Source organism: Anarhichas minor, unplaced genomic scaffold (genome assembly GCF_050575085.1).
Source record: "Anarhichas minor isolate MPS153535 unplaced genomic scaffold, ASM5057508v1 ptg000024l, whole genome shotgun sequence".
NCBI lineage: Eukaryota > Metazoa > Chordata > Actinopteri > Perciformes > Anarhichadidae > Anarhichas > Anarhichas minor.
In genome coordinates this window covers 6,145,138-6,169,661 of record NW_027466470.1, presented here as the reverse complement: position 1 = coordinate 6,169,661, position 24,524 = coordinate 6,145,138, and the positions used below count along the sequence as shown (strand labels likewise).

At 41.3% G+C, this 24,524-nt stretch overlaps 1 protein-coding gene across 2 annotated transcripts; it reads right to left on the bottom strand.

Annotated features, from left to right (window-relative positions):
* Positions 1–10,177: 10,177 nt before the first annotated feature.
* Positions 10,178–18,254, bottom strand: gata6 (GATA binding protein 6). Of its 2 annotated transcripts, none has more exons than XM_076098525.1 (7): positions 18,039–18,254; positions 16,450–17,357; positions 15,793–15,965; positions 14,887–15,012; positions 14,705–14,792; positions 14,500–14,597; positions 10,178–14,100 (listed from the first exon to the last, which is right to left on the bottom strand). In XM_076098525.1, exons 2-7 carry the CDS (start codon positions 17,297–17,299, stop codon positions 13,945–13,947), a joined length of 1,491 nt encoding a protein of 496 aa, XP_075954640.1. In that variant the 5' UTR covers positions 17,300–17,357; positions 18,039–18,254; the 3' UTR covers positions 10,178–13,944. The 2 variants fall into 2 exon arrangements, with proteins under 2 accessions (XP_075954640.1, XP_075954641.1); XM_076098526.1 differs by having other exon boundaries at positions 14,500–14,540.
* Between the last annotated feature and the right edge of the window lie 6,270 nt (positions 18,255–24,524).

Below are 24,524 nucleotides of genomic sequence, written 5' to 3'. Positions count from 1 at the left end.
TTGACACTTCTTTCATACCCAACTGTAGGGAATTCCAGGAGAGAATACACACACTCTTGGCAGCCCCCGGCCTTTCAGTGATAACTATCCCTTAGAAAGAAAGACGACTGACATCAACATCCGCTGACTAAAAGTGGAGTCAGTAGAATATTGTCCTCTGCTGTTTACCTCACACACTGGCTGCCCTTTAATCTCTAATCCCTCAGACAACACAGGCCAGCGGACCCATTGTATGGAATTCCAAGTCGCTCTCTCAAGGTGTGTGATTAACCCCTACTGTACATAAGAGCAAACATGGCATCAAAGGCAGCCACAGAGGGTGTCTGCAGGTGACGGGTCAGTGGGAGGTGAGGGGTCAGTCGCAGGCTGGCAGAGCAGCCAGTCTGAGCAGAGGTGGAGAAAACAATCCAAGAAGAAAGCGGGTTTGCTGAGTGGCGGACCGGGATGAGGGTTTTTGTACTGTTGAACCCCAAGTCCTAAATCTAAGCTGAAATCGAACCGTTGCCCTTAATAACAAAATAGTCCCAATGTGCCAGATGAAGAATGAGCCAACAAACACCGCCGCTGCTCATAATGCAATAAAGTAGACAAGACATATTCATCAAAGGATTGGCGTAGTAATCCGTGAGTCTGAGTCATGTTGATGCCAGTAAAGTATAACATAGAGAAGACACATTATATGTAAAGTATGTAAACCATATCAATATAAAAAATATATAAAAACATGCGTTACATAACGTGTGTTTTTGTTCCCTGCATGCTCCCGCATGTTTCACATGATTCCTGAGAGAATTTTGTGTTTTAGTCTTCGCTTAGTTGTGGCGTCGTCCCATTTTCTTTGAATTTCTTTGCCTCAATTTAGACTTACATGTATCTCTGGTGATTATGAAAGACAATCCAGTTTCCAAGACTAAGATGGTAAAAAGATAATCTTGGATTATTACAATTTATTTTTTACAGTGGACAAGAGAGTTCAATGCCTTGCAACTTGAGATAACATCTGCAAATAGACAAATCACAAGCAAAGGATAGAAAGCACTCACCGGTTTGACAGCACATAAAAGATGTCCTGTAGAAATACAGAGACACACTGCAAGTTGCCCACAACCTCATGGGGAAATTAAAAGGAAAAATATGCTTAAAACCATATTGTTTCAGTCCAAGTACAAGCTACTAATTGAACCTTAAGTTAAGATGATTTTTGTCAAACAAACTGCATACTTTAAAGTATTTTTGTATATTTATTGGGCATCATTATCATAACTAGTCTTATAACTCAAACAACTCATTGTTTCCTGACGCACAGTAGCGCACATTCAGATGCAGGTCTTCTTTGAATTTATTGTAGGGTGATAGATGTATTTAGCAGGTGCTGGCACCCATGTGGAGCCAAGGTTGGGCAGTGATGTTACTGTCTATAAACAGAGTCAGTACAAACACACACACCTCTTCCCACCAACAGAGAACTCGCCACAAGACCACACAAACTGTATTTACACCTTGCATTTCTTTCTTGCATAAACACTGCTGCTATTAATTGAGCTCCCGCTGTTTGTGTACTACTCTGGAGAGTCTTTTGGGAGAACAAAGATATTTCAGATTCCCCCTCCTCCTCCTCTTCCTCCTCCTCCTCCTCTTCTTCTTCCTCCTCCTCCTCCTCTTCTTCCTCCTCCTCCTCCACTAATTGAGTGATTCAGAACAGGGCTCAGACACGCCGCCCCTGCGACTCTATCTGACTGGGATATTATCGGAGTGGCTGTCAGACCAGGGTCCAGAGCGGCTTGAGAGGAATGCAGCCTACAACTGTGGGCCAGCAACAGACCCTCTACTGCACACTGCAGGCCCTCAATTCTCCCCCTCCTTTCCCACCCCCCCTCCCCCCCTCTAACCACCACAGGCCAATCAGTCAACAGGACCCCAGGGGCCATTTTCAAAAACAATCACTCTCTCTAAGTAGTCAAGAGGTGCCAGGGCTAATTATAAACAAACTATTGATGTTCTAGCAAAGGATTGTGCTAGACTGTGCCAGTGCAGTAAATGTTTGTGTGTGCGTGCACGTGTGAGCGTGTGCGTCAGGGTCAGAGTAAGGTTCTGCTTGACAGAGCATTCAATTGGCCATTTCACAGACCTCACCCGAAGTGAACACTCCATGAAGACGGCTACGGACTCATAATGACAAGTGCCTGGGTTAATCTGAAACAAACAGCAAGAAGCTGTAAATAGGAAGAAAAATGATTGCCCAAATACTTATCTTGATACCGTTTTGTATTTAAATGCTAAGGTCATTGAGGAATGAGTGCAATGTTGTGCCATATTCACCAAGTAATTGAGAAAACACAGTATTATATAGAATAAAGTTTTCCAAATGCTAGCGACAACTAACCCTAAATATGCAAATGTCCTAAATATTAACTCTAAAATTAAAGCTTGAAATAATGGATGTATGCAGAAGTAACCAAGACAAAATATGTGCCATCTACAAGACAAACTGTGCGTTCCAAAACCTTACCATATATGTAGTAAGTGCAATGCTTTTGTTAAATACAGTATGCCAAAGAAACCAGGATGTCCTACAGCATCCTGGTCACATTTTGCAGCATGCAAGCCAGCATGCTCTTCCGGCTATTCTGACCCACAATCCTCTGCGCAGCAGATATACGAGCAAGAGGGTAAAAGTTCAAGTTGCAATGTTATGAGGAAGTAGTTTGTCCCAATTGAATGCACACTGCATGCTACAGTACGTACTTCAGGGCAGCTGCAGTGTGTACTAAAAGCAAAAGTAAAAAGTACGCGATTTGGAATGCTGTGTAAGAGTCTTCGACCATGCTAACGGCTCTGTGAGGCTATATTTGACGCAAAGTGCTTTGGGCTAATGCTAACACTTGCATAACAACATAATCACCATGGCCATGCCGACATGCTGATGTTTGGCAGCCAGGTATATTGTTTATCATGTTTTCTGTCTTAGTTATGCATGTCAGCATGCTAACATTTGCTATTTAGCATTTAACACAAAGAATTGAATTAGTTTAGTAAGTATCGGGTCATTTAACCACAACAAAATGACGGTGGCACCATCAAGATTTCCTCATTATCTATCAAATAGTTGTGGAGACATTTCACTAAAACACACACTCATGGTAGCAAAAGAGGAAAAGTCAGGGTGACACTAGGATTCATCCTCTGGGTACCATGAATGTTCGTGCTACATGCCATGTCAATCCATCCAATAGTAGTTCAGATATTTCAGTCTGGGACAAAATGGCCCGACCTACACTGTTTGGCGAAAAAAAGTTGTGTATGTCTAAAGAATATTAAAAAAGTACTTCTTAAACCAAAACCCACAGCCTCAGGTCATTAACTTCAGAGTGACACCCAGTGAATCTGGTTTCACCGCCGAGTGTCACCCACTTTAAAGTAATGTATTTAGGTCTAAATCATGCGATAAGAGTGCACGCTGCTGGTCTGTGCTGTGTGACGGAGACAGAGAGCAGAGTGACAGACGCTCTGCAGAGCCAGAGAGTTCCATCCTCCTCCGGTTAAAACAACAAGTCTTTTCCTAGGAGCTATCGCACTTTGACACATGGTCTGATCCAAGAGAGCTGTATTTATTTTCGTATGGGCTACATTTCTTTCCTTTAAGTAATGAATTTTAAAAAAAAACACTGAGCCTGGCGCTCGGGTGTGGAGATGTGTGGGAGAGAGCTGCGCGCACTGACTCGCTGCAACCGGGAAAAAAAAAAGTAAGGAATTGGAAGTAAGGAATCCAGGGATAGGAGCATTCCCCTCATCCTTTCATCCTTTCTTGACCCTACAACCTCTCTCTCTCTCTCTCTCTCTCTCTCTCTCTCTGCTGAAGTCATGTTTTCAGTCCTCAGTCTCACAGAGGCAGCCAAACTTGGGAGGACTGGATGAAGTGGGAGACGGAGAGTAGTGGAGTTCAAGGGAGTGGGGGGAGGGGAGGGGGAGTGGGGGGTTAGGGTTGTCTTGAGAGCAGTCTAAAACATTTAATGGCCGAGAGAAGACAGCAACTTTGTGTCTCTACATGATACGAGTATGAATCTGCATGGGCTTGTGTGTGTGTGTTTAGGTTAAGGTTAGTAACGGGTCAGCCAAAAAAAGTCGGGAGCAGCTCCCTCCCCTGAACACCCTCTACAGAACACCTTCTGCAGAAGGGTTAAATAAATGTTAGTGATGTGATAACCAGCCTGTTTATTGAGGGGGCCTCTAGCAGGACAGCTAGAAGGCCTGCTTGGGTTTCCTCTTTGATGATGTCATACCGCCAGTCCACCAAATCAGGCGCTCCATCTGTTCCTATACATTGCTTCAGAACTTGACTTGAACTTGAATAGGGCAAAAGTAAATTGTCAAACCACTCACCGAATGGACACGATCTAAGGGTTCGCACTTGTATGGCATGGCATAGAAACGGTAATGCATAAAGTTAAAAGCACAAATGCTCTTCGGTGTCGGTGTCAGTTGACACCTGTGAAGTGTTCAGTTTGGCAGAAACACTGACAATTGTGGTACGAGTGTAATTCGACACTTGACTTATTCGGCATTCAAGGCCATGATCCTCTTGATCGTGCCAAATAAGTCATAAGTCAGCAGGCCGGTTTCCTCCGTGTTCAAATTAACAAATCACAAGAATATATATATTTTTTCTTCAGACTGAAGAATGACAGGAATTCAGCCACTTGAGGAACAATGTGAAACCAACATGTTTTAGCTGCGATATCTTTTTTTCCATGTTGCATTACGTTGCAATTTTCGACAAGCCTGATGAAACAATAGGCGGCCACCACCTGGGACTGAGAGCTCTAAGGGTTAGCGAACTGACGACAATGATGCTGGTGAGTACAATGTTATGCTAACAAAACTATAGCATGGCCACATCTTTGACAAGACCATCCAAATATATTTAGCATGTTTATATATAAAAATGAAAGGAATAATTTAAATAAAATGTGTCTTTAATGTCATTCAAATTATTTGATTTTTTAAGATGTTTGGACCAAAAATCCCAAATGATATATATTTGTACGTGTGTTCTGGTCCGCAACTTATTAGGGCACATTACCATACTGTACACAACAATTATGTTAAGAGAAAAGCTTAAAATGAAATTCACCTCCGTGGTCAGTCACCCTCTATCTCAAATCCATAATTGAAAAGGAGTCACAGAGAAGCCTTTCTCCAAAAATATAGGCAGATAAGACCAAACACTGATATACTAATATACTATAGTACGGCCCATATTAATAATCAGTGGGGTAAAATTGGTATATCATGATATAGATATATATAGTATAAATTACTCTTTGATGACTCACCTACAACCTCACTGATCTGGCATAAAGATACCACAGCAGAGAACAATAGATGGCATTCACCTGATATGACTAATAAAATGACTTCCCACTGGGCTCCGTTCTTAAATTAGGCCAAACTCCAGACTTTTCCAAAGAAACACTCACCATAAATTCCCCCCTTTTAAAACGCTCCAACCCTGTTTTTTTGCGTCCGCGTACGTCTTCACTTTCTCCTCCTTCTTCCTGTTTTCCAGTGAAAAACAGTGACGGTGAGGCCTGGAGGTGAGCTTCAGTTCAGAGTTGAAAAGGGCACCGTTGAAAAACTCTGGCAGGTGTTCAAGAAAAGTGGTGCATTTATGATAACACCTCAAGTTGACTTGGTGCTCTTGAACACTGGCTGTGGATTTAGTGCAACTGAAAAAAAAGAGGGAGAGAGACGTGTCCCCTGTCAAGGTCAGGGACTCCTTTACTCCAACATACGTGGCCATAACAATGCCGCACAGTGAAGCTGCAGCAAACAGCACGATATCTGTGCGTGGACTGTTGTCGGCCAGTTGAATTGTGCAATGCAAGTGAAAGCTTGACCTCATAACTGCTTAGTGTTAATACTGGAGGAATTTACTGGAATTTTGTTTTCATAAATGAGGACAGGAAAGGGTAACAGTGGAGGCATAAATCAGGGAATTTCTTTTTTTCCCCTCTCGTCTCAGAATAAGTGACCGCATGAGTGTAATAATAAACATCTCAGGCAGAGATTGATGTTGGATGGGCCTAACTGAGGGCACGTAGTTAGTAGTCTGTGCACGGGCTGTGCCAGTGTTGGGCACAAACTCTTCTCACAATTCCCACATTATTTGGGGGTGGAGCAGGAAGAAATGACAGACATAATTTCCCTGTGATCAAACATTGTTGGTCCGTACATTAACACGACCGATGCAATCTGTACTGGGCACAAAATAATTGAATGTGCTGAAATTGGGAACTATTTTGAGGGATTTCCTCTCTTTAGGGCAGCAGGGAAGATTGGTTTAATTAAAGAGGGAAAAACAGGAAGTTTTAAAGTCACGTCTATAATTAATTGGTCGCCTCAGCCAAAGGGTCTGCCTGGTCAGGGGAGCATGAGGAAGCAGCTCTGTTGTTGTGCTCAGTCACTGGGTTCACATAAGACTTCATACATGCTACCGGGGATGTTTTTAAAAGGAAAACTACACATTATTATTACTTGGGTTTTTTTCTTGTAGGTCTGGCCATCAGTTAAACGTATTTGCTGACATCTTGGAACGCAGCCACATTTTTAAAAGTAGGTCCAAAGGGGCAACAACCACGAGCAGTCAGACAATCGCACAGGGTGAAAACAAGCTTGTATGAGGTAAAGATAATAAACTGGTAAAAGTGAGCTGGTAGCTGTAGTGTCGCTCATCATCCCTCATTGCACACGAAAACCATGAGTGTGAACTTGTAACCCCTTCGGGAGACTCGTCACAGAGAGATGCCACCTGCAGAAAATGTCTGTAAAAGACAACATGAAAGCATGCAAAGGTGGTTTTCAGTGGCCTTTATACTGTTAGAAGTTAATCAATGGAAAATCAACCTACCTACATTTCAAGATGTCAGCAACTACTTTGGTGAGTACAGTGCAGAGACGACTGAGGCTACGAATGCCAATTTTGTGATAGCTCTGTAAGATGTTGGCTTTGCATTTTAACTCCAAAATGAATATGATTATTTTTGCATTGTTGTAAATATGTTAAAAGTGAAATATATGGTTAATAAAACCGGACTACTATGACTGGTGAGATTTTAATGAGCAGCTGTCTCTTGTGTTTGGGAGCCTGCCATGCGTCAGCCTGTTATTTATTTTAGATGCTCATTTGGTTATCAGGAGTGTTCATAAGAGGTCTCAGTGGAGAGACGTCCAATCAGCAGGCAAGACAGGAGCCTCACTGGGCTCTTCTGTCAAGCTGCTGCATCCTGCAATTCATCCCCCGTCTTCACTGTGTGGCTGTGCTGCTATCTCGAGCTCTAGATGAAAATATATTACATTTTAAGTCGTCCCTGAGCCAAATGGTGTTTACACAAGCATACCTCGTTCTAAAGTCCTAAAGTCTGAGATGCTGTGTTGCAGTCTGGGTCGGAGGGAGAGCCGGTAAAATCCCACCAAACTTCTTAGTTCTCGGTTGACCCAAATGACTAAAGCGATGACTCCATGCAGATTCTCTAAGTCCGGAGACTCTGAGCTAAATGTCTGATACCAGTCAGGAAGGCACCGTTTCCCCCGCACCTCTTCGTCCAAGTCAAACACAGACACACAAACACAGACACACAACGTACATCATGGAGCATGGGAGAAAAGAAAATCCTGTCTCTGACTCCCTTTATTGTTTTGTCCATTTTACGACACACCTGACAACACAGATAATGCCACTGGCAAGCTGTTTGCCTATACAAAATGTAATCAACATATTTCTCATCTTAAAACTGAGCTTAGTTGTGTCCTCTCACAGTCATGATTGACTTCTGATCATACATCACCAGGAGAGAATTTGCTCTCCCCGTCGACATAATGATTAGCATGTTGCTTGTTGACATACGTTTAATTGATTAAAACAGCCCTGCTGTGATTTTCGCTGTTTTGTTTTTAAAGGGCCGGGGCTCTGACAGAAATACTCCGGGAAGTATTGCATTTGGCGGCGAGCTCGGGTTCCCATGCACGAGAGCGCTGAACCTAATTCAAAACGCCTTGGACACAAGGCTGACTGTTGGGCTAGTAGGAGAGGAGAGATAGCTGTAACCTTGCATTGAACTCCCAAGAATCTCCGCATACTCTTTGGACTGCCGCAGCAGAAAATACTTACACGAGTTACATGATTTATTGGCTGAGTTTCAAAGCCCAGACCCCTTTAGGCAGAGGGATTGGTAATTAAATTAAGTTTCCTTTAGAGACTCACAGAGATGTTACTTGAAAAAAAGAAAATGGCTTTGCGTTTACAAAAAAATATTCTATACCGAATATAGATTTTATTGACAATGCATGGAATAAAAGACTTTCTCCAGTCAACTAGGGGGAAGCAAGGGATCGTGTAGGTCGTAATAAATGAATGGAGTAAATTGCAGTTAATACATAAATCAAAAAATAAACAAAGAAATCAAACAATGTGTGGCTGGACTGCATTATCAGGGAGGTTAGTGTAGCGTTATGCATGAAAAGAATAAATTATAACAAAATATGGACCAAATTATGAATAATCCACCACTGGACACACACCAAATATTAAACTTTATACTATGAGCTAAAATAATTACATCTCATAGTTCTACAGTTCTATTATTAAAATCATCATTTTAAACATGTTTTTTTGAAAGGGAGCTTACAAAATTAAGCACCAAACAAAGGCAGGCCTCTCTCTCAGGTGAGGAAGAAAGGCCCAGGTGAGCTTCCCGCCCCTTTTTATAGACTCTGCCCCTTGTCTGGGTCCTAGTGCTAGACGTCCTGTTACCTTCTCTTCCACACTCATGTTGTAGATTCCACCATGGAACCAAAAAATGGTCCTATATAAGACTTTTGGAATAAAACTATTGCACAACACTTACAATTTGTGGGGACATATGTCTGTACATAAGTACAACAAATGTACGTACCGTTGAATGTCTTCTACAAGTAGAAGGGTCTATGTTCTGCTCTGTAGTCCTTTGTTTAAATTAAAATAGTGTCAATGATTGATCACCAAACAGAAATGCTTCCACACTGCCCTCATTCAAAAACAAACTGTCTACAACTCTCCTTTACAATGACCTGCTGTTGTTGCCAGTTTGGCACACCATTCATAGCACAAAGTTCCCAGCAGTCTGCACCTTTAGGAGGAACAACAGATTGAACAAACACAAACCGTGACCAGCTTTTTCACCGCAACATCGTTTCATTTGTCCTGAAAGTTTGCATATCGGAGTAGAGCTTTATTTACCGTGTGTCCCGTCCCGTACCAGACGCTAAAATATTCAAGTAGAGAAATATTATTTTCCGAATAAACATGCATGTGTTATTTCTCTGCAGCATCTAGTCTCCATTGCTGAGGGATGGAGGACATACCGGCCACAGAAGTTCTATCAACCAAAGGAAAAATGTTTAAAAAAAAACTATGGAAGGTCACTTACTCACAAAAACAGTGAAATTCAAGGCCAAACATTCAACCCTCTCCTCACCTTGTCATCATTGTGGTGTTGTTTTTCTTAGTTGATTGGGTGCAGTGAGGTCTTTTGCATGGAATAACATTCCAAACATCAGTCTTTCTTAAAAGATCCCAACCACGTATACGAATATAAGGCCCCTTGTTATATTTAATGCTGTACTGTTGCTGTCGTTTCTGTTGGAGTGGGAGATACAGAGAAATACCCAAAATCACATGACAACCCAACATCCCTATAAGGAAAACTGCAGTGATGTGCCAGTCCAATACACCGGTGTACTGTTGATGCCAATAACTGACCTTATTAAACAGATCGAGTATTGACCATTATGTGACAGATCTACTTTACGTACAGTTTCTTTGTCAATGTCATTATAAAATTCATTGTTTCCACTACAAGGTAAATTCCGACACGGTGGCTCACGACGAGTTTAAAGCAACAACTGGACTGTTTATTCCAGTGTAACTGAAAGTTTCTGATTCTCTTTTAGGTTAAAGTATCGTAGGTTGTCAAGGAACTTTTCCTTTTTAATCTTAAGAAAACATTTTCCTTTTGTCTTTTCCTCCACTTTCAGCCTTTAATGCCATCAGGCCCTATTCCTATTACAACTTCCTGCATTCCTTACAACACACACACACGTAATACGCGTCACTCTTCTCCACCAGAAGTGTCATTCCTTCCAACGCCCAACCTTCCCTGAACACACTCCCATTGTTTCTGTAATAAATAACACTGACTATACATAGTGACGTACTATCCACACAGTGAGGAACCAAACACTTCGCTGGTATTTAGCTTATATCTGCTGTTTTGTTATTTTGAGTTGAGTTTCTCATCATTGCTTTGCACTGAACCTGCCCTTTGTGCAACACACTTCCTGTGAGTAAGGCTGTGTGAGATATATTTACGACAGGGTTGGAGAAGGAGCGTTTATTCTTTCTGTCGTGGATATGTTTGCTAACTGAGAAGGCAAAATGCTGTGTGCACATAGCTTTGGAAGCGCAGTTTGGCTTTCTATGAATCTGACAAGGCAAATAAATCACAGAATAATCCAGAACAATAAATAATTCAGATACACAAACTCACTTTCCATTCGAGATCTTTTGATGGCACTCCAAATCTGAAAAGACTCCACGAGCAGCACGGCTATCGTGTTGTTTAAGTGTTGTTTCTCCCAGAATGTGCCCCCGTGTCTGTCGAGGAAACCCAAAAGGGCTGAGTCAGAGATCCCATCTCTTCCGGAGGCAGGGCCAGCATGCTCTCCTTTGAAAGGCAACATGGAAAGATCAGTGGGCATCTCCTGAGGGAGCCACTGGGCCATACTGTGCTGCTGCCCCGTGGCCAAACAGCCCTGGGGCCTGCAGTCTGCTGCTGCTGCTGGATTAGCTTGTTCTGTTTACTTTGGGAGGACTTTCAACCCTGTGCAGCCATCAAGATCTCTGCATTTTCCCTCTTTGTCTGTCTACCTCTCTTCTCTCCCCTCTTTCCAGCTTTTGATCCCGTATCACTCCCGCTCTGTCCCGAAGCTGCAACTCTGTGACAAACATCACTTTACAGATAATAACTGCAAGCTTGCCGTGTGCATCAGCCTGTGTGAACGTGGTGGTTGATGTGACCCTCAGCTCATGCGAACATCCATCCACATGAGAATGCAGGGAGTATTTCTGCGCTGTTGTGTTTATATTTCCTCCCTCGCAGCACCATGGATACCAGTCAGACAGTGCCAAGGTAGGGCCACCTCGTAAATTCAGAAACCTATAAATATTTGCTCGTGTTTTGAGTTCAACACTAGTTTGCATTTACATATCTGAAGGTGGTTTTGTAATTTATCTGCGTGGAAGCTCAAGGACTCAATGCCTGGTGGTCTCGGTGCACAAATTCTTTTTCATATAACACCCAGCAGCCAGTGAACACATGCCAAACGTTTCCATTTGCCATTTACAGCCAAACTCGACACTATTAACACTAGCATTGAAAAAAAGAAATGGATGATGGATGATCTTTGCCTAAAACTAATGGCAGTGGCTGTATGATTCTAATAAAATGTCAAAAAAGTTCGATCTTTTGCAAAAAAAAATAAAAAATAGGTGCAATTACAATGTTCATCTTTAAACTGTGGATGTGGCTGTTGTTGCTCTGTAGCACATTCCTCCACACTCAATAAACTCAGCTAAATCAATATGTCAAAGAGCAGACAGATAACGCTAAGACCAGACATAAATCCTAACCATCTCTAAAATCTTTTCATGTGGTATTACTCACAGGCCATATTCGCTTAAGTACAGTAAACATTGTGACAGGTACTTTGAGCTGCTGGTTCAAGAGGACACAGGAAAGTGGATTGTGCTTTGAGCCTTCGGGGGCCGGTAGAAAAGAAAAAAACTCTTAAGTAAAAAAGCTGTCAGGAAGAATAAAGGCTTGCTTTAATGAAACATGAGCAGAATGTGGAAGCAAACCACCCAGAAAAAGCTGGAAATCAAAATCTGCAAGAATCATTTTTGGTTTGAGATGCAATTTTTAAAAACATTTATTTCCCCATATATATATATCCATAGATATCCTTGCCTTGCATTAGCCAGTCTTGATTTCCCTTCCCAATCATGGAAACATCTGAGAATGTAAAGCCAGTTTGTGTTCCGCCAGGGAGAAATGGGGAGTTAGAACATGGCTGTGACTGCCTCTCACACAAGTATGCCTGAGTAATATTAATATCATGCAAGAATGGGGTTCTTTCCACATCTTCAAAAAACACTGATTGTTTTTCTGTAAAACACAGGGTAGCTGTAAAGTCATTTGCATTACCAGAACAATTTATTGGACTGAAATTTAAATAAAAGAATTTCTTGTAAAAATAAAAAAAATGAAACAACAGCAAAAGAAAATGAAGCGAAAATAAACATATTTCCAAAAAAATAAATAAGTCCAGAAAAATGAATGGCATGCCCTTTTTGGATGAAGCAAGTTGTGAAAGAAAAAAGATAAGGAATAACCCTCTTTATGCCAAGTTTCACATGTAACTGGTCAGACTGCCTTCAGGTTTAAATGGCCCAATGATTGTGTTTTGGCCTAAAATGACTTTTGAAGTCTCCGCCCACACCACTGCTGGAGGACATGGAGACAAACAGTGTGGAAATTCAAACATAACCACTTCAATTTTCATTTTGCTTTCCACCCGTGCAGCTGTGAATTCAAAATCTGTACCACAGAATCGAATGTGCCTTCTGATGAAAACATCGCATTGTTATATATAACTTGCTTGATTCTATTATTCCCTTTTTCAATTAACACCTCATTATGTTAAACTACTTGGCCACATTACACTCCCTTTAATCCTCACAGTGATTAGTCAAAGTCATCACAATAACATGCGTTTTTACAGAGGTGACCTCACTTTCTGCGTTTTGTCTAATTTTGGTGTAAAATGACGCAGTTGTACATGCTTGCATTGTGAAAAGTACACATTTTACAGTGAGTCAGGTAGTCAACAGTCTTCTTCTGCAGTTTATGTCTTGTAACATAAAGGTCAGTGGGCCCAAAGCTATTCTGGGTGTGCTTTGTTCAAACAAGGCATCCAAAGAGTTTTTGTAGTACCTTAATGCTAACAGCTGACATTTCAGAATTAAAAAAAATGGTCTGAAAGAGTTGATTATTTGCATTATTTCAGTAAATAATTAAACAAAACCATTAGATGACGTAGTCATTTATACCCTGTTTAAACCAAACTAGTTTCAGTCAAATACAGTAAGAGCTTTCAGCGGAAAATGTGCAGATTCAACACTACTGTATTAAAAACAACCCGAAAACAAATAGAAAAGAAGACATCAGAATGGTTTAACTTCTACTCTATATTGATATCTTTATTAACAATCATAGCCATGTTTTCAACAATGGAAGATTTATAAATACGTTTCTCTTTTGATTCATAAAAGTTGTCTTGGCACTTGTGGCATGATTCCAGTTGTGGAAAGAAAACAAAAACAAAAATCTAAATGTCCTTATAGAATATAGAGCTTTATGAAGCAGTGGTATCCAATCAACAGCTTTTTCTTCGGAGAGGAAATCCATTATGTACATGATGGCTTTATTTTAAGAAAGGAGATCTGGTTCTGTGCCATGGTGGATGGGATGAGATATCGACTGCATGGCGGGTCCAGACACCATCCAAAGCCAGCCACCTGATTGATCATCTGGCCTGGCGATCCCCTTTGTTGTTTTTTAAGGCAACAAGATCCCCCACACCAATCTGGAAACCAATCCCCAGCTATTCCACGCTTGGTTCAAGCTTGCAGTGTGACTGAAGGTCGCCTCACCCTTCTTTCCACCCTGTCCGACTCGTCTCGCATCAGCTGCGAGGAAGGAAACAAACATTGCCCACTGAATACTTCCACACTACATAGCATCCAGACAGAGGGGCCACGGATTGCCGTCCTTCCAAAGATTTAGATGTTCAAGCTAAGGCCATGGGGCACCAGGGTTCAACCCTCACTGAAGCTACATCTGATGGCTGGGACAGACCCACGCTGGTGTACAGGCCCTCCTGTCCGGGGTACTTCACCGCTGAGCCGGTTCCCTCCCCTGAGCTGGACAGCACAGACGAACTGACCTGCAACACCAAAGCAAATATTGCATTATTAGCCTAGTTGAATTATCAAAGCAGACATTTATTGAATAGAAAAAGCAGTTGTCTCTGGAATGTGCTTGGTGTTTGGCTTTTGGACTGAGATGCCCCAAAAGCACCAGCTCTTCAGCAACATGAAGCTCATCTCACTGAATGGTGACAAATGCTACAACACTTTCAGTTTGTGCACTACGAAATATTCAACTCTGGGGATCCATCAAGGAAAAGGTTTGAAATAAAAAAGAACTGTAAAAATGGTATGTTTTAATAAAATATGTATTTCAGGTTTAATTAAAAACAAACTCCACATATAATATATTTCATTCTTTTAATTGAAATTTGGCTAAAAATAAATAAAATAATATTAATAATAATAAGTCTTACCCCTGACACCTGTCCCGTGGGAGAGCTGGTTTTCGAGCAATCTTCAGAATTAGAAGAAGATGTGGATGTGGGAGTCATAGAGACAGAGTTGTTATTTCCTAAAAAATATATATATAAAATATATTGTTGAGATCATATTATAAAAAAACAACTTTTTGATGATAATTATCCACAAGAATATGATTAATAATTATCAGTGACTCACCAGAGGATCCCTTCGTCTTATTCAAGGTCTTCGGTTTTCTTTTTCTTGTCTGGATTCCCTCTTTCTTCATGGCGAGCGGCCGAGGAACCTGCAGATTTGATAATTTATAGAGACCAATTATAATTTAGATTTATGATGTGGGTATAAGCTTTGAAGAAATGTGACATAACATCTTAACTCACCCCGTGCAGTTTTGTGTAGAGCCCACACGCGTTACACACGGGCTCTCCCTCCGCGTTTCTGCGCCACAAAGTGGTCGTGCTGGTTTGACAATTAGCGCAGGACAGGCCGATTCTTCTGGAGGTCGACTGGTGACAAAAACGTAACGTTGAATTAATGATTATAATCAATACATAACTGGAACAGAGATGATGGTGGAGTCTTTGTCACAGTTAAAGAAAATGCATTTAAAGTGAAAGCCACTCTCCACTAATTTAATTACACTTCGACCATTCACGCCCTATTTCCTAACAATAATACGCGTCCTATTATGATCTCCATTCAACTGTCATTTACGCACGGCTTTTGACATGGTGTTTATTTTCAAGGAGTCTATACCTGACTTCAGATTCCATGTAAAAACTGTGCGTAATGCGCGTAATGGCACCAGGAAAAGATCTGCCCTGATTGTCACTCATTAAGAAGTGATTACCCAAACACAGACACTGAATAGGATGACAGATTCAATGGCTGATTAATTATGTTAACAAATATCTCCATGTATATGTGGTTTTAATCTAATTAAGTCTGTGCCTTCAGTTAAACTAAATTATGGGACATTTACTAATAGACCTCTTCAAGAGCAAATCTTCCAAACTCGCATCAACTTCATTTATGTGATTGCTGGCTGATACATTTATATTTAGGTAATGTGTTAATACATTTGCACAAAAAACACATGTATTTTACATTATCCGTGACAGATACAATGATACCAAAATGATTCGGTGAAAACCCCTGACCTAGCTTGATAAATCACAAAAATATTTTCTCATCTAGACACTATGGATATCATCGGCGATAACCTCCTGTCGTTGTTTGAAACGATTAGGGAGGAAGCTGAGCGGGTGAAGTGTCCCCCTGCTTACCGTCCGTTTCTGTGGTTTAATTAATGGCCGGCTCAGCCCATTCATTTTGCTGTAGAGGCCGCAGGCGTTGCAGAGAAAGTGGCCCGTGCCGTCGCGCCTCCAGAGAGGCGTGGAGATGGAGCCGCAGTTCACGCACTCTCTGCTCTCCCCCATGTCGTCGAGGATATCTGAAACTAAAAAGAAAGACTTTAGTCAGTAAAGCAAAACTTTAAAAACATGCCAACAGGTTGTACTTTTCACGAGGAACTTTGTTATCTTGGACTTCGCTATGGAGGGGGAAACTAATCTGATCCATGCCTTTTCATTTAAACTTTTTAAAACCTTTAGAATATTCCGTAGTTACACATATTTTGGCCTACTTTTTTTCTTAATTGCAGGACTTACACACGTGCGCACTTTCAGACCAAATGAGGCCCAATTTTAAACATGGTGGTAGTTACTTTATCAAATATAGTTTGGGTGGGTTAATTCTTTTTGATATTTTTAAGCTCTGGCCTCCGCAGGGAGATCAGGTTCAGTGCGAACTGTAATTGCAATGCCCTGCCGAAAGACGCATCAGCATTTGCATGCCTGATTAAAGGAATTTTATCATTATAACTGTGAGAATGACAATTATTCCATCATGTCCTTTTCTATTTTGCATTCTCTTTTTCTTACCTCCGTTTGGTCCTCGAATCAAGGGCGCGCCTCTGCTCTGCAAGGTGTGCAGCATCGTGTTATCAAAAGGTCCCCCGGTCCAAGGCGAGGGCAGCTGGGACAGCTGCGGTGCAACATATGGAGAGTATGGACTCGCGTAGGTCCCACTGAGGGGCCGAGACAGGCCGTACTGGTCTCTGCTGCTCACGTTCAGCGTGTTGCTGTAGCCGGTGTCCCTGGGCGTCCCGTTATTCATGGGCGGGCTTGGAGGGTAGTGGAACCGACTAGAGGTGTGCGGGCTCCCGGTGCTGTATGATGGGCTCTCCGGGGCGGACTGCGACCAGACCGAGTGGCTGGAGACGGCGTGGCTGGGCTGCACAGAGCCGCTGGCCTGCAGATACGAGAGGCTGGGTATCATGGGGCCCACCCGCGAGCTGGGGACATACACGGGGGAGTTGGGGTTGGAGTGCATATAACCACCAGAGGAGGAATCATATCCAGTCTGGCTCTGGGCTGCGGCGATGGCCAGTGTTTGGTACATGTCGGTCGGGTCCACCAGCAAGCTCGCCTTGTGCGCTCCGCTCGTGAGGACGAGTTTGCCGCCCTGGTCTAAATCCGTAAACAGCGGGATGTCCTCGGCATGGGTCAGGGTGTTGCTATGGTGTCCGAAGTGAACGTAGGAGTGTAGTGACCTGCCGTCGGAGCGGCGGTGCCCCAGCGCGTCAAGGTCGATCGGAGGAGTCCTCAGCTCATCCGAGGTGGGACCGTCCCTCCTGCTGTCACCGGACAGGTAGGTATGCTCAGCCGGCGAGCCTGGGCTGCTGGATACTTCTCGCTTGACCATGGACCAGCTGTTTTCGCCCAGGTCCATCCAGGAGCCCTTTCCATACACCGTAGTGCTAACAAAAATCGTGAGGGAGTAGTCTACCCTGTAACAAATAATAAAAAAAAGAAGAGTTGGAACCGTTAGGATTGTAAATCAGGAGAAAATAAGCTTTACTCGTAATGCACAACTGCATTTTAAATGTGTCCCCAAAACATCTGGATAAATCTACCTCTGTTGCACAACTCGCTTTCATCTTTAAAAGAGCAGCCTAAATTCTGTCAATTTAAAAAAAACTAACTATGGATCTGACTATTCATTCTACGGCATGTCTGGCTCCGTATCATCTATAACCCCAATAAAACACATCCAATGCGCGCAGTGACTTCCATACTCCCATCAAGCGCTCTTAAGAGACACTGCTGGACCCGTCCATGTCAAATCTCTGTCCTCCCCCACACACAAACACAAACACACACACACACACACACACACACACACACACACACACACACACACGTAACGCAAGTACACACACATACCCATAACAGATAGGAAACAAAACGCAATATGTCTTCACAGCAAAAGAGATAACCGTTTGATAAGACCCGAAACAGATAAGAGGCCGAGAGGCAGGCTGGAGCGATAAAACAATACCCCGAAATGATGGTTGAGGTCCCGCGGCGCTCACCGCCAGATGTTTAGTTTGGCATGACGGAGAAAAGACGGTGAGAGAGAGAAGGAGAAGAAGAAGGAGAGGCGACATTAGTCGCTTTCCACCACATACCTGCTAGTTATGTGCCATAGGTCGCACGCAAAGTTCCTAATAGCGAGCCGCTGCTTCTCCTGGAAGTAATGGGAAACGTTCTCGCGGTCTGACGAGGTTTATGAGAGGAGGCGCTTCTGGTGGCTGCGGCTGCAGGAGGCGGACCAATCATGAGGAGTGTGAGCGGCTGGAGACACGATGGGGGTGCCAGCCTTTAAACTCCTCCAATCAATCACACGGAGAAAAAGAGAGAGAGAGAGAGAGAGAGAGAGAGAGAGAGAGAGAGGGGGGGAGAGAGAGAGAGAGAGAGAGAGAGAGAGAGAGAGAGAGAGAGAGAGAGAGAGAGAGAGAAAGCGACTTGATCATGTCTGAAATATAATAATTTGCATTCACGTTTCAGAGAGTTTCCAACAACTATGTTTTGGACAGAGATGGAGCTCCACCCGTTCTTATTTGTTTTGCTTCTTAATGTAATTAAATGTATTTGATCAACACCGGTCTAAAGTCTGATTTATTTCATTTTACAGTATATCGTTATGCTGCTGCTTTTCTTTTCTTTTTTTAAGCGTTGGTTTAAACCAGTTCCTGAAATATATTCAAAACGTTCTGCCGATTAAAACGGTGAAACGTAACATTTAATTTAATACATTTAATCATTTTCTTTCCATTTTTACTTGAGTGTCTCGAGTTCAAACTCTATACTTCTACTTCACTCAATTTCAGAGGGGAATATTGTACTATTTACTGCACTGTATTTATGTGAACGCTTTGTGATTTATACATAACAATCGGTCGGTTGATAAAATAGAACAAATTATCCCACAATGAAACTACCCAACAGCATAGCATGGAATTAAAATAAGCTCCAGATCGACCAACTGTCACAGTAAAATGCTACTTCCTCGTTAATGAACCATTAACAATTCAATCACAATTATTTAATAAATAATATATAACAACATATCAATCCCAGGGTTGTCTGCATAACACATAATATCATAATACCTCTGTATTCCTTCTGACGACAGATTTGTTTACGCTGTTCTTTTTGCTACTTTTACTTTAGTAAAATATTTAAATACGTCTTCCACCATTGGATGATTATTACATCTATTCAAATTGTGTTTAAGATGCACTTATAACTGCTGACTAAATTCACAATTGCCATACGTCATTAATTAATACAATGTATTTTATTTAGGAGTAATGTGACAACTGAAATGTAGGTTTATTTATCCTACACGAGTTTTTAATTCTGATCTTCATTCAAGCTAAAAGTCTCGATTCAGGCTAACGTCTTCCTCGTTGTTTATTCGGTATGTTCACCGCGGTGATCAATACATCTCCCTCCTAATTAGTTTATTTAAGTCAGACGCTTTCATTCAGGATGAAGTGGCTCGAGCTGTGCAGCAGCACAAACTCTCCGCACTCCTCTGCTCCCGCTTTGAGCCGCGATGATTCGTTCAGCCGGAATATACATGGCGGTGAGTGAAGTGATCAGAAGTAGCGAGGTGTCAATCGAATCATTCACTCATTTACAGCTCGTCCTCGTGCGTGCTCATCACAGAGGTTCACAAACAGCTCCCCGGTTCATCACACTCACAGCCATTCAGCAAGTCGTTGTGTCTGTTTACATTTAGTCTGGATGGGAGGTGAGCTGAGTACTGACGACTGAGCTGATCTACTAATACTACAAATACTACCCAACTGGAGGCTGCAGGGAGACCTTTTTCTAATATGAATACTGCTTTCACAGGGCCGCTGCAATATACAGACCGTTTACTATTTACCATTTAATACTAACATTTACTATTAAAAGTACTACTAATATAACCACTATTACTGACATCTGACGCTGTGAACTGGCTGTACTCACCAATGAATTGCTAATTTAGCACTAATATTGTAAATATACTATATGTATTACTATACTAACCTTTCTATTACTGCAACTTGACCACTATATGAAGGCCTGTGGACTCCCACTACTATTTCACTGCAGTCTGTACTGGAAGCTGCAGAGCTGGACTCACAATTGTACTATACTAATATACAGCATTGCTAGCAATCATTATAATTATATTCAGAAATTAATCTTTTTTTAATTGTTTTTATTTATTTTTTACAAAATTAATAATATTTCTACCATTGCTAGTAGTATTACGATCACTACTGTTATGCTACCAATACTACTTCTGCTACTACAACCGATACACTACTGAGTATTATTATTAACCTACTGTTACTTTTTATACTACTACTATTATTACTTCTTCTGTTGTCACAAATACAACTACTTCTATTATTACATAGAATAATACTATTAATTTAAACTTTTATTTTATTTTTGGCCTGTGTGTTCATAACGTCCTTGTGAATTACTGAGGGGTCTAGTTGAGTTAAGTGTGTGTCCATGTATGAATGAAAACACAGCATGAATTCGGACTTAAATATCAGCTGCTATTAGGCCTATACACTACAGTTGCCACTATTTTTGAGACTATATTTCTGCTACTTTGAATGTCTAAATTGAGATAAAAATGGTCTGTGGCTCCGTGTTTCCATTATCTAGTGTGTTGGATATGGAAGTCAATAGAAGTCCCTGGATCTGATTAGACTGCAGTTCCAAGTTCCCACACAGCTTCAATAACTCTGCTCACATCAATTCCCTTTTGGGGATATTTCATTACATTTACGCATTAAGACAAGTAGGTCTTCAGTCTTCTGTCCGCTCTCAGTTGTAAACACGGGATCAATGCGGACACATTGTGTGACAGCCAGAGAGATTTTGGAGATGTGATTTTATCAGAGGGAGTAACCCAACCACGCGCTACTGTCTCCCATCCCATCGTCTCTGTGAGCAGTTGTCAGGGAGGTGCGAGGATACAGAATCCTGTTGGTTTTTGTCTCCCCCCCCCCCCCTTCTTTTTACTCTCTGGCTCCGGAGCCTCGAGTTGATGAACGAGGTGTTTTTCGCAGTGATGTCAAAGTGTGCTGCTCTGACACACGGAGCCTGTGAGGAGAAGTGGCAGGACGCCGCCCTGTCTCCACATTTATCCACAGACGGTCAAACACTGCGGGCCTGCATGGATGTCAGCCACGGTAAAGAGACACAGGCCTATAATCTAATTATCTTTCCCATAAATTCACTGGAAAAACACATATGTTGTTATTGTAGAGGAACGGCACTACTGTGACTGCTGCCTATAATGATAAGAATAATAGTAACAATAATAGTAAGAATAAAACGAATAATATAATACAGTAAAGTATTAGATTAAATCTCATTTACATATGAGAATGGTAATTTCAACAATATCAACAATAATTCCTGTCCCGCTCCGAGTATTATACAATAATATAAAAATATTGTAGCAATATTGGTTTCGTTAGAACAAAAGAAAACAAAAAGAAACAACAAATAATAATATAATAACAATAACAATGATAATAGAATGATACTAATAATAGTAATAACAATCTAGCCAATGTACATTTTAAGCCTCTGTTTCCTAAAATGATCAGAGTTTGTACTCTTATTGATTAATTTTTTGACCACGTCCACAGGTTTATCTGAATAATGTTTGTTTCTTTCAGGAGGTGTGCAGGCTAATGGTCGACCCTCTTCAGGTGTCAGTGCCTTATGTACCGACTTGATAATGATTATCTCCAACACTCAACTTGTTATAGCCTGCTCCTGATTAGCCAATACTGCTGCTATATGCATGCATGATGTTATAGAGATAACGAGGGTATAACGCTGAGATTCACGAAAACAAGGATCGATATCACATTATTTCCCAGTAGGAATTATTAATTGCTATGACGATGGTGATTACTATTTCTTATTTTTTAAAAGTGGCCCGATTGCTCGTTAGTTTCTTTGTGAGTCAGAGGAAAAGCTCTGCAACAGTTTGGATTTCTTTTCTCTGTGAGATTGGCTAATAATAAAAGACATTGTGGACATTTAGCACGCCCTTTACACACGGAGGTCTCTGATGTCTCGATTATGATTAATGAGAAACGACTGTAGGTTCATGTAAAACATGCAGGAAAGAGACTCAATTCATCATTTTAATCACCACTCAGCTGTTCTCTTTTATCTTTCAGACAATGAGTGGTTGTGTGTAGAGCCTAACATATTGTAATAGGCTTTTAATTACAATGGAAGACTCATTTTGATTTGGGGAAATATTTTAAAATTTGAAAGGGGGACGTTTGCACCATAATGATTTTTGCAAAATAAAATTGACCCTTTTTTCTGTATAAATTGCCAATCAATAGTATTTTTGAGTTGTATCTGCTGGTACTGTACCTCCAATGTAAAATCAGAATTATTTGACTGCATAAATATGACTACACGGCCTGTTTCAGATCGTTCTTTAAATGATACATTGCTCATATTTTAAACACACACACACATTTTCAGATGAAATGTATGTTTTATTTGCTACTATTATATTGGACAATATGAGGAGCCTGATGAACTTTAATAAAGCAATCATTAATCATCAATCACTAAAAAAAGGAATTCTAAAATGGAAGATTAAATATATATAATTGATTGCATATAAAAATATAAACATTTTGTGAATATGGTGAAACTGGTTCAGTATATTGTGTAGATATTAAATGTGGCTTTTAAGGTAATCATTATTTTTCTGAATTCAAAATAAAGATGCTTTATGAATAACGTCATTGCATATCTCCTCCCTATTGGAGTAAAACACATGAGTTTGGTTGGGAAATTGTCAGTCCTCCTAAAAAGTACATCTATTTTTAAATACGGACGTGATTTTTGAATTGAATGTCTTATAATAAATGATTCATTATTAGACCAGATTATTGTGTACAAGCATACATTGTATATCCTGACCCATATACCCTTAAGAGTCCGATTTTAACTTTAGATCGGCTGTTTTGTTTGTACAAACAAAAAGGTTATCTCTCATACTGAAACTGAAATGAAAACACACTCAACTCATCTATTGTAAATTTGCAAATGCTTGCAGGGTGCATCAGTTCAGTTACATCTAGCTCAATTCATGAGGGAAGTTCTCTGAATTTCCCCTAATCTTAAATTAGCCACAGCACCTGTGAAAGCCTTTTCCTGTATTTATTACCTCTGTATCTGTGCTGCTGCAGCCTTTAAAACATTGACCTATTTGCTCTTATTTTATGGAAGACACAGTTAAGTTTTATACCTGCACAGATCTGTTTCCCGCTGTCCTTCTACTGAATGGCAGCCTGTCCAGAGCTGCCGGAGCAAAGGCTGCTGGGAGGCCGCGAGCGTCAGACTCTCCTGTTTGAAGTGGTAGATGATTAAACGGGCCGTGACAGGTGTAAAAGCAACCTTTGTCATTTCGGACATGTACCGTCCTTGCTTCCTCGGCTCGCCCACAACGGAACGCCTTGCTCACCTGTCTGCTTATGCTGAGTGTGAATTTGTGCGTGTGTGTGTATGTGTTTGGGTGTGGAAGTCAGTATTTAAAGTGTATTTTCTGGTGGAAAGTTCAGGCTGCTAACAATCCTGCACCATCACACTCGACAAGCTCAATGTCTGTGTTGTTTTGGCCACAAGAACATGAAATGCCACCAACGATGGTGCACATTCCAGATGCATGTGTGTCTGTGGCTCGAGAAAGATGGAGGCACATTTATCTGTTGTTATGGGTTATTGTTTGTGTCTCCAGCAGCTTCAGCTTATCACGTCAGTGTCATGATGTCACATCAGCCTGACATCAGGCGTCAGGGTTCATTTGACCTATTCCCTTAACTTTGGCTCCAAAACATGCAATCAACCAGCATGTCACTTGTGCTGCTCTTGTCTTCAAGGACCCTGGATATCAGTGGGAAAACTCCAGTTAAACTGAGATAAGAAGAAATAAGAAGAAAACTTTGGTTATAATCATAGATAGTTCACTTTAAGATTTGATATACAGGGCTTGTTCTGTAATGGAGTTCAAACAATGCGTTGATAGGACAAAGTGAGGCTAACACATTGTCCTGTAACATGAGGGATTAAGTGGATTAGTAGAGCAAAGACTTGCTGCATGTAATTATGATATTAATTTGCACGCTCTCCAGGTTGTGCGTAGTCATATTGGATGTGGGATTAAGCAGATAAAGGGAAGGAGCTCCTGCCGCAGAGGATAGTGAAATAAATATGAACAGCTTTTAAGATGTGCTTCATTTTTTATCGGCAGAAAGTTGTTCACTACGACAGAGAGCTCCACTGATGCTTTCACATTTGGTTGTAGAAAAGTGAATGCTTATTACGACACATAGAGTTTGCTGTATTTCTGAATGAAAGCAGAACAGACCATGAGGATTGAGAGCAAAATGTTGGCTCAGTCTTAATATCTTAGTTCATACTTTTGTTTGTTTAACAAGCAGTCGACTCATAGCAGGAATTTTTGCAATGTTTTGGGGACTTCAGGGAGCCGTGGTCATTTCTGTAGTCTGATCCCACGTCAAAGGAACCCTTCCTGGAAAGAGCCAGTAGTC

Coding starts and splice junctions, on each gene's coding strand:
- gata6 (XM_076098525.1), bottom strand. CDS start 17,299: ATGGACCTGGGCGAAAACAGCTGGTCCATGGTCAAGCGAGAAGTATCC. Junction 15,966..16,449: donor GATTCGAGGACCAAACGGAG/GTAAGAAAAAGA, acceptor CTTTCTTTTTAG/TTTCAGATATCCTCGACGAC. Junction 14,101..14,499: donor CCACGGGACAGGTGTCAGGG/GTAAGACTTATT, acceptor TTGGTGTTGCAG/GTCAGTTCGTCTGTGCTGTC.